Source organism: Trichechus manatus, unplaced genomic scaffold, assembly GCF_000243295.1.
Source record: "Trichechus manatus latirostris isolate Lorelei unplaced genomic scaffold, TriManLat1.0 scaffold00161, whole genome shotgun sequence".
Lineage (NCBI taxonomy): Eukaryota > Metazoa > Chordata > Mammalia > Sirenia > Trichechidae > Trichechus > Trichechus manatus.
Window position 1 is genome coordinate 241,336 of NW_004444097.1, and position 16,720 is coordinate 258,055.

Sequence of the window (16,720 nt, forward strand, 5' to 3'; positions counted from 1 at the left end):
CCCCCCACCAATTGTACAGGCTTTATTGCCCGTCAAACCTGGATCTGCCCTTTCCGAGAGGCCTGCCCCTCTGGGAGAAGGTGTGTGGGGCCACTTGGCCCTGCCTTGTCCAAGCAGACAGGCCGTCCTGAGATCTGGAGCTGGGAGAAGTTCAGGCTGGGAGCTTCCCCACCTCTGAATCTCTAGCTCCTGCTAATGTTTCTGTTGCTTCTGCAAAGGGCTTTCAGAAAAAGTTGCTGTATGCAGAAAGAACTCATTCTAGCTCAGGCCCTGCTCCTAACTCACTGTGTGACCTCACCTCTCTGAGCCTCAGTTTCCCCTTTTGTAAAGTTGTAGCAATACCTCAAGCGTGGGCTCAAGTGTGGGCACTGTGAATTGTAACGCTTTCTGCATATATGATTATAAGTTGTGTTTGTCTTGCTCTTTCTTGAAATACACCCAGACCTTAACATTGCAGTGTCCACAGAGCAAAGCCAATGTCTGCTCTGACACACTTTTTTTTTTGCTATTTCATTCAGTCATTCATTTTAACTTTTCAATGTGGAAAATTCCAACATATACAATAATAGAATACCATAAGGAACCCCTATATAGCGCAATAGTTAAGACTATGGCTGCTAACCAAAAGGTCGGCAGTTCGAATCCACCAGCCACTCCTTGGAAACCCTGTGGGGCAGTTCTACTCTGTCATATAGGGTCGCTGTGAGTCAGAATTGAGTCAGATGGCAACAAGTTTGGTTTGGTTTGGTTTGGTTTAACATTTCAGTGTCTGTAGAGCAAAGCCAGTGTCAGCTGTGACACACCTTTTTTTTTTGCTATTTCATTCACTCATCCATTTTAACTTTTTATTGTGGAAAATTCCAACATATACAAAAATAGAATACCATAAGGAACCCCTGTGTACCCATCAGCTGGCTTCACATTATTATCTACTCACGGCCAATCTTGTTTCATTTACACCCTCACTCACTTCAACCTCTTGTGATATTCTGAAGCAAAATCCAAATCATTTCAACTGTAAAAGTCTCAGTGTATATTCCTGAAAGACAAAGACTCTTAAAAATTATATCAATGCTATTATTGCACCTTACCTACCCCCATCTTAGATTTTCTTTTCAACTTATTTAGCAAGCTAAAATTTCCTGCCATATGTTCCCTGCCATCCCATTCCATGGGACTCAATAAAGCTGTTTTAATTTGGAGTGAAAATCAAGTTTAGCTTGTAGGCATTTGTCCTGAATTAGCTCTTGGCCTCGCCACCGTGAGAACTCAAGCAAGGGGTCAAACAGTTTGAAGTAAGCTCTGTCCTTAATTAGTGATGTGACCTTAGGCAAGTTCTTTAACCTTACTGTAAGCCTCAATTTTCTCATCTGTAAAATGGGGATGTTAACACCTCCTTCTTAGAGTTGTTGTGAAGATTCTTGAGACACAGGTAAAATGCAACTAGTAAACTAGTAACTCAATAAATGTTAGCTATTATTATGATCATAGTTTCTTTACTTTTTCTAGTCAAATCCTGCCCTCTGGAAATAGTTCAATTAAGAGAAGTACACATAGCTAATGATAGCCTTAGTGCTAATTTAATTAAATAGGCCTATAAAGCCCAGGATTCCCTGGGTAGTGCAAATGGTTAACTCTGATTGCTGCTAACCAAAAGGTTGGAAGTTCGAGTCCACCTCGAGGCTGCTTGGAAGAAAGGCTTGGTGATTTACTTCCGATGAGTCAGTCACTGAAAACCCCATGGAGCACAGTTCTGCTCTGGCACATAGGGTCGCTGTGAGTTGCAACTGACTTGATAGCAACTGGTTTGGTTATGGCACTGGTTTATAAAGCCCACGCAGGAGGATCGAGTGGAAGAAAAGGAGTGTTCCAGGAGTCTCACCACCCGGACACTTGGAGTAAGCCTGACCATGCTGGGTAGATGGGGCTTACTTATGCTTCAGAGATTGGAACCCACAGGGATCCAGACCATTGGAACACACATTTCAGAGTAAGCTTGACCCAGGGAAGCTGGTGACTGAGAGGCCTGGTAGGAGGAACGGGGAGGGTGGTGAAGAGCTGGAAGGTGTTTGTCGTCTGCTTTCCTCTTTGGTTTTGGAAGCGTTCTACAAAAACCATCTGTTAAAGGCTGGCCCCGTGGTGACTGAGACCCAAAGCAAAGAGGGCCCAGCTTGTTGTAGGCTTGAGATAAAACAACTGTGAACCGTACGAAAACGACCGACAGTCTCCTTAAAAGCAAAATTGCTGAAAGGTTGACAATGAGCCTCGTTGGCTTGACAGACGTTTGGGAACACCCTAACAAACCCTGCTTATTCTTTTGCTTAGAGGCGAGCTCTTTTTGAACTCAGCCAGGTGTCATAGCTTCTCACAACCCAGTGCGTGGCGTGTCACATGACATGAGATTAGGGAGCTTTTGACACAGGCCATCTGCACTGCTTGTCCAGGAAGGGTGGCTGTGGAAAGGTGCAGACTCCCAAGACCTGTTTAGACCAGGGCCTGGAGCCAGTGGCCAGTGATGTAAATAGGAGATGCCCAGGCAGCTTTCTTTTCTCGCAGACAATCAACAGGGATTTTTACTTCTCCAGGTAGGTCGTAGATAAATGAAAGCATTTATTTTGATCTTTTGAAGGAGGCATTCAATATATTTAGGATTAAAATCATGACATTACTTAATTGTAAAATGTGTTACATGTGCCACTTGCTAAATGAAAATTAAATTTGCCTCATTTATTGATTTTTTTCACAGTGTGTTTGTGTGTGTGTGTTCTACCTTGTCAAAATATAGACAGTAAGTGGCCACATTCTTCTGTATCATTGGTAAATCCAAAAAACCAAACCCATTGCCATCGAGTCAATTCCAACTTATAGCAACCCTATAGGATAGAGTAGAATGGTCCCACAGGGTTTCCAAGGCTGTAATCTTTATGAGAGCAGACTGCCACATCTTTCTCCCATGGAGTGGCTGGTGGGTTCAAACCACCAGCTTTCAGTTAGCAGCTGAGTGCTTATCCACTGCACTAGCGGAGCTCCTGTATCATTGGTAGTTAATTTTTATTTCTTAACCTCACAAGTGTATACAGTTAAGGCTACCTTCTGAGGAGACTAAGAAGCCACATTAGATTTATGCTTTTTAGTTATTTTGTTGACAGAGGTTTTCTGCAACTTCAGGGTCAAGTTTGGCCTTTGTTTTTGCCTTTAGCCTTCTGTTGTTAAGATTGTGTGACTGTTGCTTCCTTCAATTGTCTGTTTTTTAGTTGTTGATGTAGCGTTGGCTTAGATCAGGAATTCCTGTTGGTTCCAAAGTAGGATATAAAAAATAATGACTCTGCGTTGTTGCCCTGGGTTGTTTCTAGTCTTTGGCGTTGTATCATGCCTCACTTTCTACACAAACAGCATTAGATTATGGTTCTGGCCTTTCTGATCTGAAAGTTTAGATAATGTTACACCGTTAGATTGAGAGAATGATCAAGATTTTCTGGTGGTAGGAGCTAGGGATTTTGAAACTTGGGGTATTTCCTTTAACACATTCTTTTGTGTTTTTGAAATTGTTTATAGCTCAAAAGTGAAATTTGATTGCAAAGTCCTGGGCATTCCACTTTGTGGATGTTATTAATGAAGCTGATAAAACTGGTTCAAAGGACTTTGTGTTTACAAATGTTAAATCCAGAAATGGGTTACAGATAACTGCTGAAATAAAACAGAAACTAGTCTTCTTGGCTGAGTGAGAAAAATATTTGCATAACAGCTTCCTCTTTCAAGAGACGAACCATGGGGTGTTAGGCTGGAAGGGAACTAGGAGGTCAGATAACCTCAGATGGTGTTATGAATTGAATTGTGTCCCCCTAAAATGTGTGTCAATTTGGCTACGTCATGATTCCCAGTATTGTGTGATTGTCCTCCATTTTGTCATCTGATCTAATTGTCCTATGTGTTCTAAAGCCTAATCTCTCTGATATTAATGAGGCAGGATTAGAAGCAGTGATGTTAACCAGGCAGGGCACAATCTACAGGATTAGGTTGTATCATGAATCAGTCTCTTTTGAGATATAAAAAAGAGAAGCTAGCAGAGAGACGGGGGACCTCATACCACCAAGCAAGAAGTGCCACGAGCACAGCGTGTCCTTTGGACGTGGGGTCTCTGCACTGAGAGGCTCCTAGACCAGGGGAAGATTGATGACCAGGACCTTCCCCTAGAGCTGATAGAGAGAGAAAGCCTCCCCTGGAGCTGGAGCCCTGAATTTGGACTTTAGCCTCCTAAACTATGAGAGAATATATTTATGTTTGTTAAAGCCAAATACTTGTGGTATTTCTGTTATAGCAGCACTAGATAACTAAGACAAATGAGGTAGCTGGAGACCAGAAACTTAGCTAGGCCACTTCTAGATAGATCTACCTCCTAGATAGGTGGTCTTTTTTTTTTTTTTTTTTTTTAACTCTTTCTGTTGGTTGATGGAGCTAAGATATAGATGTCTGGGCCATGAGAAAATAGTTTGCCTTTTCTGGGAAGTGAGGAGTTTTGTTGTGATTCTGTCATTCTGAGGACACCTAGAAAGAAAGGCAGGATGCGACTGTGTATTCGCTGTACAATTTCTTCTTCCTTCCGAACCAAACAGCAATACCCTACTTGCTGATTACCTCCATTCCTCAACCTCAAAAAAAAAAAAAAAAAAAAAAAAACAAACTGAATTAAGAAAAAATTAAAATGTAAGGTTCATTAAAGAAAACTTGGAAAAAACCAAGAAACAGAAAGAAGAAGAAAAAAATCAATCATAGTCCTTCCAAAGTCATTGTTAACAATTGGTAAATTTTCTTTCAGTATAACACAATATATATTTTAAGCTCTTCCCATGGGTCTAAGATATAGATGACAGTATCATGGAAAAACGGTTTCTATATTCTGGAAAGTGTGGACTTTTTTTGCATTTAACATTATCTCATAAGCATTTTTGTTGTTGTTGATACGTAGTTGTTTAAAGATCATAAATAATAGGGCATAGTGGTTTAAAGCTGAGGCTTTGGCACCAGAGTGCCTGGGTTCAAATCACAGTCCACTGCTTACAGGCTGCATGACCTAGAGAGAGTCACTGCTCCCTGCCTCAATTTTAACATCTGTAAAACGGGTATGACAATGGTAGCCAACTCTTAAGTTAAATGCTTATTTGTGTAAAGCACTTAATACGTTTAGTTATTATAATTAAAATAAATATTTTATGAGTATAAGATTAATATATGTACAAGGGTAAATCAAATAGTGTAGCTACAAAATCATAGAAATCTTTATTAAACAAAAATATTAAAATGTGAAGCTATCGATTCCCGACATATCCTCCATCTAGGTCTATACACCTCTGAAGGCGGTGTTTCCATCTCTCTAGCCCTTTTCCGAAGAATTCTATGCTCTTCTATTTACACCACGTCAAAACGGCAGTTTTGGTGTCCTCAAGGGACTGAAATTGTGTTCCTTTTAAATGTTCTTTGAGTTTTGGGAACAAAAAGAAGCCTGAAGGGGCAACATTAGGGCTGTAGGGTGGATGGGGTAAGGTTTCCCAGTGAAATTCTCATAGGACAGCCCTTGCTACCCTTGAAGAATGAGCAGGTGCATTGTTGTGATGGAAAAAGATTCCTTGGTGCAACTCTCCTGGCCTTTTTCTCACCAGTGCAGTTTTCTTAAAACTTCTTCATAATAAGCCCCCATGAACGTCCTGTGTCCTTTGAGAAAATTTACCAAGATTATACCTTTGGGATCCCCAAAAAACAGTTGCCATGAACTTCTGAGCATCTTCCCTCTCTTGGCTCATCTTTGAGTTCTTCCCAACCTTCCTGAAAATGCTTGATCCATCTAAAAACTGCTGTTTTATGTGGGGCAGCATTCCCATAAACTGGTTGCAAAGCTTCAATGATTTGGGAAGGTGTCCACCTGAGTTTTGTTAAAAATTTGATATTAGCCCTGACCTCAAAATCATTTTTATGCAAGGCACAAAAAGTATCCTTTTTTTGAAGGCACCCTAACGAGAGTAAGACAAGTGTATTACTGAGAGAACTTATCTGCGGCCATACTGCTCATGGAGACATGTCTAAACACATTTGGTTTGGAACTGTATGAACTGGAACCCTCGTAGCAATACTTTTTGACTTGCCCTCGAATATGATAGAAATTTTTATAAAATGCAGAAAAGCAGAAGAAATCAAAACCACCCATTATTCTACAACCCAGAGGAAACCACTCACCCACTGTTAACTTTGGCTATCTTGTTTTTCCTATGCATTTCCTTTTGCATAGTTGAGATCATATTGTATTTTCAACTTGTATCCTGATCATAACATAAGCATTTTATATTGTCTTTGGAAATATAATTTTAAAAGGCAACACAAGTCATTGTGTGTAACCATATTTTACTTAATCTTACCCCAATATTTTGCCATTCAGGCTGCTCTGCCTACCCTTCCCCCAACCATATTAGATTGAAATAATCATAGATTAACCTTGGCTTAATCAGTCGGGACCAGCACCTTCCCTGATCTGTGCAGAGCCTAGAGTTGTTTTTTCTGTCCCCAGAAATGTAATCAGGTCCAACCCACAGACCAGTTAATTGAGGATTGACCATATTATGAATAAGTATGAGAAACATCTTTGTGATAGTTTTTTCCCACTTCTTCTTCAATATTACAGATTATTTCCTTAGACTCGATTCCCAGAAATGGAAATACAAGGTTGAAGGATGATAAATGTTGTTTTCTGAGGGTGTGTACTAATTTTAAACTGGCAGCAATAATGAACCAGCCTACTCGCCTTATTGTGGGCCTCCCAAGGCTCCTCCCTCAGCTCTGGGTTGCTTTTCAGATCTGAAATGTTTCGGACAAGGTCAGAGGTGCCGAAACTCTGGAACAGAGTTAATTTTAATTAAAATTAACGCCCCTGGCTCCTCCTTCCCACTCTCACCGCCGTTGTTTCCCCTTCCCCCAGAGCCTTTCCTTTTACAGCCCTTTCTCCCTTCTCACCTTTCTCTAATTCCCTCATGGAGCCATCCTCTTCTCTAGAAAGTAGAGAAAATGATATAATTAGATTATTTCCATTAAGAAGTTAGCAACCTTAGCAGCTAAAAGCGTTATTTCCCACCTGGGTATTTGCATTTTAGTAAAGAGTTCCTGGAGCAGTATTTCACCCAAAGGACTAACCATAATGGCGGATTTGGAGCAATGTAACGTACAGAGAAGGAGATATTGAGTCTGGGCCCTTCCGGTGATACCAAGCAGATGACATCCTAGATATGAGGCCAATTCTACGGACAGGGTGAAGCAAAAACCAGTCTTTGGGAAGCTTTAATTTCCTCACTGCTCAGAGTAGTAAAAGTAAAGGGTATCTCTGGGAAAAACTATTAAGGAGAAATCACTTACTGAATTGGATATAACAAAAGACCAGTCAGCAGCATGTGCAGATTATGTACATAAAATATAACTTTATGATACCAGGCAGGGCTTCTTTATGGCTTTTTTATCATCTAGTTGAAATTGCTGAAGGTGTGGAGGGCCTTTGCTTGCATTTCTGCATCCAGTGATTTGATTAAATTGCATGCTCCTGGCACAGAACCAGGAGGCCTGCCTCTCAGTGGGACTGAGGCTTTGGCATGAACTCTGAGTTCAGAAGGTGGGTCCTGAACAGTGGGTTTCTTGCTGGACTACTCCTGTTTCTGCAAGGTCTCAGGTGCCCTTATGGCCGGAATTATACAGTCTCTATCTGTGGACTGATGGACTGAAAAGCCAAAGAAAGCGTTGAGGAGTGTGCCTGAGAGGAGAATGGGTAGCTGCTGGATACATCAGATGATGCCCTAGATTTTATGGGTAGACAGGGATGGCTACAGACAAACTATTAGGAGGAACTTAAAGGGTGGGGGATACCTGGTTCAAACAACATCCTAAACCAAAAACAAACAAAAAAACCCAAACCTATTGCCATTGAGTCAATTCTCCTGTGTTACAGAGTAGAACTGCTCTATAGGGTTTTCTTGGCTGTAAACTTTACAGAAGCAGATCACTAGGCCTTTCTTCCACAGTGCTGCTGGGTAGGTTTGAACTGCCAACTTTTAGGTTAGTAGTTGAGCGCAAACCATTTGTGCCACCCAGGGTCCTATAACAGAATCCCAACCCCCTCAAAACACCCAAACCCATTGCTGTCAAGTTGAATCTGACTCATAGTGACCCTATAGGACAGAGTAAAACTGCCCTGTAGGGTTTCCAAGGCTGTAATCTTTACAGAAGAAGACTGCCACATCTTTCTCCTGGTGGGTTTGAACCACTGACCTTTCATTAGCAGCTGAGCACTTTAACCACTGCACCAACAGGGCTTCTTTATAGTAGCATCCTAGGTAGCTTGAGGAACCCTGGTGGCACAGTGGTTAAGAGACTGGCTGCTAACCAGAAGGTCGGCAGTTCGAATCCACCATCTGCTTCTTGGAAACCCTGTGGGGTAGTTCTACTCTGTCCTATAAGGTTGCTATGAGTTGGAATCAACTCGACGGCAATGAGTTTTAGATAGCTTAAAAGAAGGAGGAAGAGGGGAAATGGAAAATTTAGCTAATTGTTAGCTATTAATCGAGCTCTCCTAGGAGACAATGGGAACGTAGCCAAAGGAGAAAATGGTCTCGAGAGGAGATTGAGGGCAGCAGCTGGAGCTGGCTGGATCTTGGCCTCCCCTTCCTCCCTGAACGAAAATGCTCTGGTACCATAGTGATCCCTTCCTTAGCATTCATAACCTTGCCTGTTCCCTTTTAGCCTGACCCACCCTAAAGATGACCCCGCTGGTCCCCGTGGTATCTGGCTCCTGCACTCGGCTCTTTGCCTGCTTCCTCAGGCTGGGCACCCCACAGGCTGGCCCACTTCAGCTGCATACAGGAGCCAGCTGTGCAGCCAAGAACCACTATGAGGTGCTGGTGCTGGGTGGGGGCAGTGGTGGCATCACCATGGCCGCCCGCATGAAGAGGAAAGTCGGTGCAGAGAATGTGGCCGTTGTTGAGCCCAGTGAGGTAAGTCTCCTCTGTTGAGTGGGTGAGTGTGTGCATGTGCGTGCATGTGTGTTAGGAAGGGATGGGGTGGGATAACTGTCAGGCACTGGGACTTCATGCTAGTGCTTCTTCTGGGCACAAGAAGCAGCATGTCCAATAGGATTGGGAGAAAGCAGAGGCTTTCTGTGTTCCCTTCCCACCCCTAATCCCATGTCCAGGAGAAAATCGATCGCCATTCTACTTTCTTATCTCTGTTCCTGCCTGGAAGAACTTGAAGTTCCATCTCCCCCATCTCCTCATCCCCTCTCCAGGTAGGATCAGACATAAGACCCTCTGGAAAGGAGTCAGTGGGTTTGAGAAATTTAAGTGCAAGTAACAGGGGTCAGGGAAGATGGAGCAAGGAAGAGAACGAGTTATAAGGCAGAAAAAGGTAGCAGTCAGTAGAAGGGAAGACTAGGTTGGGAAGTGTCTGTAAGGCACTATTTCATGAGAAACATTTTAAGATTGTCCAAAAACTTCAGAAAAATATTCAGGCCTTTGGCAGTTTGCCTGTTTCCCAAGGAACTAGACATGCGCCAGCTGGGAGGTGTGTCCTTGGGAGGGAAGAGCAAAATGGATTCAGTGCCTGTTTAGGTGCGAGTGGGGGTAGGCAAAAAGGGCATCCATTTCGAGATGTCCCCCAGTATTGAATAGACTAGCTGGGCTTTGTTGTAATCACCTGTTCCTTCTCTGTGTTCTCAGGGGAGGCTAGAGGGTGCTCTGTGTCACTTTCCTTTTTAAGTGTCTCTTCAATTCAGTGACAACATTTTCAGTAAGAATGATCTGTAAGCTATATCAGGTGGACATTCTCTCTGGTGTATAGTGTATCATGACCAACCCATGGGCAGGCCTCCCAGTGGGACTTCTCTTTGTCATGAAACCAGCTCTTCTGAGGGACTGGACACAATTCAGGAGGCCAGAATAACATCTGACCTGCCTTGTGAGGACGCACACACAGCAGTCTCTGGGGCCTCAGGGAAGGCGGAGGAGCAGCCAATGGCTCAGACTTTGGCATTTTTCCTCCTGTGCCTGGTTTAATGATTGCTGGAGCTCATGCTTGTTCAATATATAAAAAATCCTGAGCTTGTTGTTTTCATTCTGCTTCCTGTTCAAGATGGCCTTGAAATGGATGAATTCTCACAACTGGTGATCCCTCCTCCTCTCCTTTTTGATCATTATTGGCTGAAGGGAGCTTGCAAAGTCATTCCTCACGTCCCCTTCACAGCAGTCCTGTCCTACTACTTTGAAGCACTTTGGCAATGTTGAGAGCTCTTGGGTCCCCTAGTCCACTCCATGAGTGAGATGGAATTCTGAGAGGCCACTTAACCAATCTGTCCTTGCCACTGAGTCTAAAACTTTCACGACTAAGATCAAGAGTGGATCTAACAAGAAAACTCCAGAAAACAGTGAAAGTGTGGGCATATGTTGCTTTGTGAGGTGGGATCTGGTCCTTACAGACTTTGGGTGTAAGACCTCTGAGAAAGGAGAGGGGGACTAATAGGGAGTGTGTGCACTTCCCAGTGGGCTTTGGAAATACAGTTGGAAGTTAATGAGGTTACGAGGATCTTCAAGAAGCGGCTGAAAACTTTCTAGGCTTCCCATAGTCCCTACATACTTCTGAGGAGCCATATTTAGACTGCTGGGCTGGAGTTTTTTTCTACTTTTGCATACAAATATACCGATAACATGTATGTATATATATATGTGTATATATAGAATGTACATATTAAACAGGAAATCAACTTTCAGTGATAAGTAATACAATGGTTGCTAAAGATAGTTTACAACTTTTTTTTTAAGACCTTGCCAGAAATTCGTATGGTTGGGTGACTGTCTTTCAGAACTTAACATAATAGGAGACACCAGTAGGGGGGAACTGACGTGGAGACTTCTATGCCATGCTCCAAGGGTCAGAAGGGAGTAATTGAGAGAGTCTAGCTCATGTATCTTTATATATGAGCATTTTGATCAGCCTCAAATTGAAATGAATCTCCAAATACTCTGTTTCTCAGAAACATTTTTACCAGCCAATCTGGACGCTGGTCGGTGCTGGTGCCAAACAGTTGTCCTCATCTGGTCGTCCCACGGCGAGTGTGATTCCGTCTGGAGTAGAATGGATCAAAGCGAGAGTGGTTGAACTTAGCCCAGACAAGAACTGCATCCACACAGACAATGGCAAGGAGGTAACAGAATCGAAGAGGGGACTTTTCCATCCCATACAGATCATTAAATCAAGTACACTGCATCACATTCTTTCCAATGACTCTCAAAATAGCAGTTTCCCAATGATAATATTGGTCTAATCCATATGATAAGTCAGTTTTGCTTGGGATTCACATATTACACCGTGGATTTTAAAGGAAGTGATTGTCTCTTAAGATTAGGAAGTCATTCTCCTACCCCTCAACATGAAAAAGTGTTAATACAAGTACTGCCCAAATAAATGTAGCTTCTCTGCTATCATTCTCCACTGTGTAAAAATACAGGAGTCCCAAGGTTTCAGGGGCCGGGCAGATTGCTAGATATCTGTGAAGCAGTGAGATGTGAGGCAAGAGAGCATGGGGGTGGGGGTGGGGGGCACAATGGTAGGCTGGAACGTGCATCCCTCTCTTCCTGCCTGCTCACCACCCACAGCCCCAAGTCACCCACACTGCAAAAGTGAAGCGCATGTTGGCCGTGCACATCTGAGGCCTGAGTCGGCCCTCGGGCTGCTGCTTCTTGGGTACTGATTTAAAATGACATTGTTTTGTGTTGCAGATCTCCTATAAATATCTTATTATTGCCCTTGGAATCCAGCTGCACTACGAGAAGGTACTGTTTTAAACTGTTTCTATGTTCCATTGGCCTATTTATGCCAAGATCAAACACTGCACTTAGTTGTTTTATATTAATTTGACAGGAAGGAGTTGTAAGAAATCCTCTTCTAGTTTTACTTCTCAGAAGTCTTTTTGTGCTTTAAAAAAAGTTTCTAAGAGTCCATCAATGATAATTTATGTTCTAGCTTTCAGCTTTAATTAGAGTTCAGCATGCCCATGCCCTAATGGTAATTGTTGCAAAATAGCAGCCTTTTTTACACTTCTAGGAAAACTGCCTTTCTATGTAGGACTGAGTTGGCTGTATTAAAGATTAGATTTTACCTTGGAAGTAAGACTTAGAGTATGAATTCTTAAGCAGACTGTCTTAGTTATGTAGTGCTGTTATAGCAGAAATATCACAAATGGATGGCTTTAACAAACAGAGATTTATTTTCTCACAGTTTAGGAGGCTGGAAGTCTGAATTCAGGGTGCTGGCTCTAGGGGAAGGCTTTCTTTCTGTTGGCTCTGGAGGAAGGTCCTCGTCTCTTTTAGTTTCTGCTCCTGAGCGATCTTCATGTGCATCGGCATCTCTGTTCCCCGTCTCTGATTCTCTTGCTTGCTTGTTTAATCTCTTTTATATCTCAAAAGAGACTGGCTCAAGACACAGCCTACATCAATCCTACCTCATTCACATACCGAAGACAACCCATTCCCAAATGGGATTATAACCACAGGCATGGAGGCTAGGATTTACAACATATATTTTTTGGGGACACAATTCAATCTATAGCATTCCCCCCTTTGGCCCCCCAAAATTCATGCCCTTACCACATGCAAAACACATTCACCCCATCGCATAACCCCAAAAGTCTTAAATCAGCTCCAAGTCCAACATCTCATCTTCTGAATCATCAAAATCAAATACGGGTGAGACTTCAGGTGTTTTCCATCCTGGGGCAAAATTCCTCTTCATCTATGAACTTGTGAAATCTAGACTACAAGTTACCTGTTTCCAAAGTACAATGGTGGAACAGGCACAAGGTGGATATTTCCATTACAAATGGGAGAAGTTGGAGGGAAAGAAGGGATAATGGGCATCAAGCAAGTCCAAAGCCCAGCAGAACAATTTACATTAGTTCTCAAGGCTTGAAAATAATCCTCTCTTCTCTGAAACCATCTGGGCAACAGTCCTGCCTTCCAGACTCTGGGTGTTGGCCATGCTCTCTGGATTCTGGGTGGGGGCTCCTTGGCTTCTTGGCTTCAGCTCCGCCTTCCAGGCCCACTGGGAGGGCAAGCCTGCTCCCTTGGCTTTGGGCGGCCCCATTCTCCTAGTCCATCTGAGTGGTGACCCCACTCCCTCAGTGCTGGCAGACTCTGTTCTTCTGCCCCTTGGGCATGACAGTCCTGCTCCCTCAGCTTTGGGCAGTGGATCTGGCTCCATCCTTCTGGCACTTATGAACAGCAGCCCTACACTCTGGAACAAAGTTGGTGAAGATCTGACTCTTAAACGTAGAAGGCCGTGACTCCATCCTTTTGAAACCGATGCAGCCCTGCTTCCCATGCTCCTTCCAACAATTCTGCTGATCTCTGATCTGCTTCAGGGATGGTCTTTTTCTTTTCTTGGAGGACAACAGATAAAGCTCCTTTGGCCTGTTTCTTGCCTGTAGAATTCCAAGGGGCAGATACATTCTTCCCTTTCGTTCTTTCTCAGTCCCCTTTGATCTAAGCTGATGGGTTTTTTGCTGTCGTAGCTGATTAGATTCATCAGTCACAGGCTTAACCTCTTAACAAAAGGTTGTGTAGCCACATCCTTGGTGAACATTCTAGGACACGTGTCCATAGTTTGTACAACAGAATTTTCCAAATCTTCAAGTTTTGTTTTCATTTTGCACAGTTCATTTTTAAGTATACCTCTTTCATCTCGCATTTCCTACAAGCAGCAAGGAGAAACCACGCAGTCCCTTTAAGATCTTGCTTAGAAAGCTCCTCAGCCAGATATCCAACTTCATCACTTACAAGTTCTACCTTCCACCAAAGATTTGAACATAATTCAGACAAGTTCTTTGCGACTGCATAAAAAGCATCGCCCTTCCGCCATTGTCCAATCACATGTTCATCATTTTCTTTTAAAGCCTCACCAGAAGCACATTTAATGTCCACATTTCTAGCAACATTCTGTTGTTGGTGTCATACGTATTCTCTAAGATGATAGAGACGTTCTCTGTAGCTCTCCTCACTTCCTTCTGAGCCCTCACCAGAATTGCCTTTGATGTCCCTAATTCTACCAACAGTCTCTTCAAGGAAATCTAGGCTTTTACTATTAAACCAAACCAAATGTGTTGCCGTCAAGTTGATTCTGACTCATAGCGAGCCGATAGGACAGAGTAGAACTGCCCCATAGAATTTCCAAGGAGCAGCTGGTGGATTCGAACTGCCAACCTTTTGTTTCTCAGCCAAGCTCTTAACCACTATGCCACCAAGGCTCCCTTTTACTATTAGAGACCTTAAAACTCTTCCAGCCTCCACCCATTACCCAATTCCAATGCCACTTGCACATTGTAGGTATTTGTTAGAGCAGCACCCCCACTTCTCAGTGCCAAATTCTGTCTTAGTTGTCTAGTGCTGCTATAACAGAATTACCACAAGTGGATGACTTTAACAAATAGAAATCTATTTTCTCACAGTTTAGGAGGCTAAAAGTCTGAATTCAGGGTACTGGCTCTAGGGGAAGGCTTTCTTTCTGTTGGTTCTTGAGAAAGGTCTTTGTCTCTTTTAGCTTCTGCTCCTGGGTGATCTTCATATGCCTTGGCACATCTCTTCCCCCATCTCTTCTTCTCTTGCTTGCTTATTTAATCTCTTTTATATTTCAAAAGAGATTGACTCAAGACACACTCTACACTAATCCTGCTTCATTCACATAATAAAGACAACCCATCCGCAAATGAGATTATAACCACAGTCATCCCCATGCTGTTGAATCGATTCTGACTAATAGCAACCCTACAGAACAGAGTAGGACTGCCCCATAGGGTTTCCAAGAGTGGCTGGTGGATTCGAACTGCTAACCTTTGGGTTAGCAGCCAAGCTCTTAAACCACTGTGACACCAGGGCATAGAGGCTAGGATTTACAACACATATTTTTTTGTGACGCAATTCAATCTATATCAGATTTTAAGGGCATAACACTATTAGCTCATCAGGCACTGTGAGCACTTCTGGGTTCTGTTGTTTAGAGGCTGGAGTTTCTCATATAAAGTGACTGGTATGATATAAATGCTACCCTTGCAATTGCTTAGATCTCTCTTTTGCAAACTAGGGAGCTATATGCTATCTGACAGTTGTGAGATTCAGTTTGTTGTTCTAAAACATAATTGAGTATTTATTACAATGTCTAATATTTATTATAACTTCCAGAAGCTTGTAGGGGACTGTGGATAAATAACTTGAGCACATAAAGCATAGTGATCACCAGGTCACAAGCTGTAGGAACGTGATCCAGGTGAGGATCTCATCTGAGTTGGCTCAGTAAGGAATGTGTTCCTGTATAGCCTGTATCATGACATATGCAGGGTGGGGTAGGTGAAAATGCCTTGGGATATGTTCTGCAAAGGTCCAGAGAAGCCATGGATTGGTGTGAAGGTTGTGACATAGTTTGAGTCATGGTGCCATGATTCACGAGTCTCACGTAACAGAGGACAAACTCTATGGGTTAGACTATATGGAGAAAAGTGCCAGTTACAACTACTTCTGGGAGGTCCATACATCTTAAAAAGGCCCCAACCAGTGTTGACTGGTGATGCAAAGACAGTGTAGCTATACAATACCAGTACCATACCAGTTGCTGTCCAGTATGGCGACCCCATGTGTGTCAGAGTGGAACTGTGCTCCATAGGGTTTTCAATGGATGATTTTTTTTGAAGTAGATCACTGGGTCTTTTTTCCAAGGTGTGTCTGGGTGGACCTGAACCTTTTACCTTTTGGTTCACAGCTGAGATGTTAATTGTTTGCACTGCCTAGGGACTGCATCTACATGGTAGTGTCTCCCAAACAGCCCACAATGCCATGTGAGAAGCACTGTTTGAAGAGACCAGTGCTGAGAATTCTTAGCAGCCTCTTGCAGCAGAACAAGAGACAATCGTATTTAAAAGTGGCTATTATCATGGAGTCTGTGCTTTGTACCACATTAGGAATCTAATACTGATTGCTCACAGCTCCTTGTGAGGTAGGTATTTTTATCTTTACTTAATAGATTTAGAGATTGAGGCTAGGAGAGGGTAAGTAATTTAACCACGGTTACTGTGTTATTTAGAACTCTTTGACTGCAGATACTGGAGAACTACTCAGGTTAGTGTTAAAATAAAGGGGATTTATATATGAGGATATTGAGGTGTTTCTGGAACTCTATGGCAGGAATGTAGGCAGACATTGGAAGGACTGGATCTCAGATCTGGGTTCTATTGGAACCCAGGCAGCCCCTCTCTGTCCACTTGTCTGTCTCTTTCTCACACTGGTTTCCCGAGGTCTCTGCAGACAGATGTCCCCGCTCACTGGTCTGCTTGGTGTGACTGGACAGTGCACGGCTCCTTGGTGTACAGCCTGTTACTGTGCAGCCAGAGGGGGAGCACATCTAATCTCTCCCTCTGACTCTGCCTTCTTCCCTCTCCCCCTACCTCCCTCTCCCCTCCTCGCTCTCCCTCTCCCCCTTCGTCCTTCTCCCCTTCCTCCCCCTCCCCTTCCTCCTTCTCCCCTCCTCCCTCTCCTCATCTCCTTCCCCCCTCCTTTCCCCCTCCTCCCTTTCTCCCCTCCTCCCTCTTCCCCTTCCTCCCTCTTCCCCTTCCTCCCTCTCCCCTTCCTCCCTCTCCTTCTTCCTCCCTCTCCCCCTTCCT

General features: G+C 43.3%; 1 protein-coding gene across 1 annotated transcript in view; it reads left to right on the forward strand.

Annotated features, from left to right (window-relative positions):
* SQOR (sulfide quinone oxidoreductase) overlaps positions 1-16,720 on the forward strand; it is a 49,936-nt gene that overhangs the window by 16,908 nt on the left and 16,308 nt on the right. Inside the window, exons 2-4 of the mRNA XM_004386283.3 lie at positions 8,770-9,020; positions 11,051-11,221; positions 11,796-11,849. Coding sequence (XP_004386340.1) covers positions 8,787-9,020; positions 11,051-11,221; positions 11,796-11,849 — 459 coding nt within the window. The 5' untranslated portion in view covers positions 8,770-8,786. The remainder of the gene's footprint in view (positions 1-8,769; positions 9,021-11,050; positions 11,222-11,795; positions 11,850-16,720) is intronic.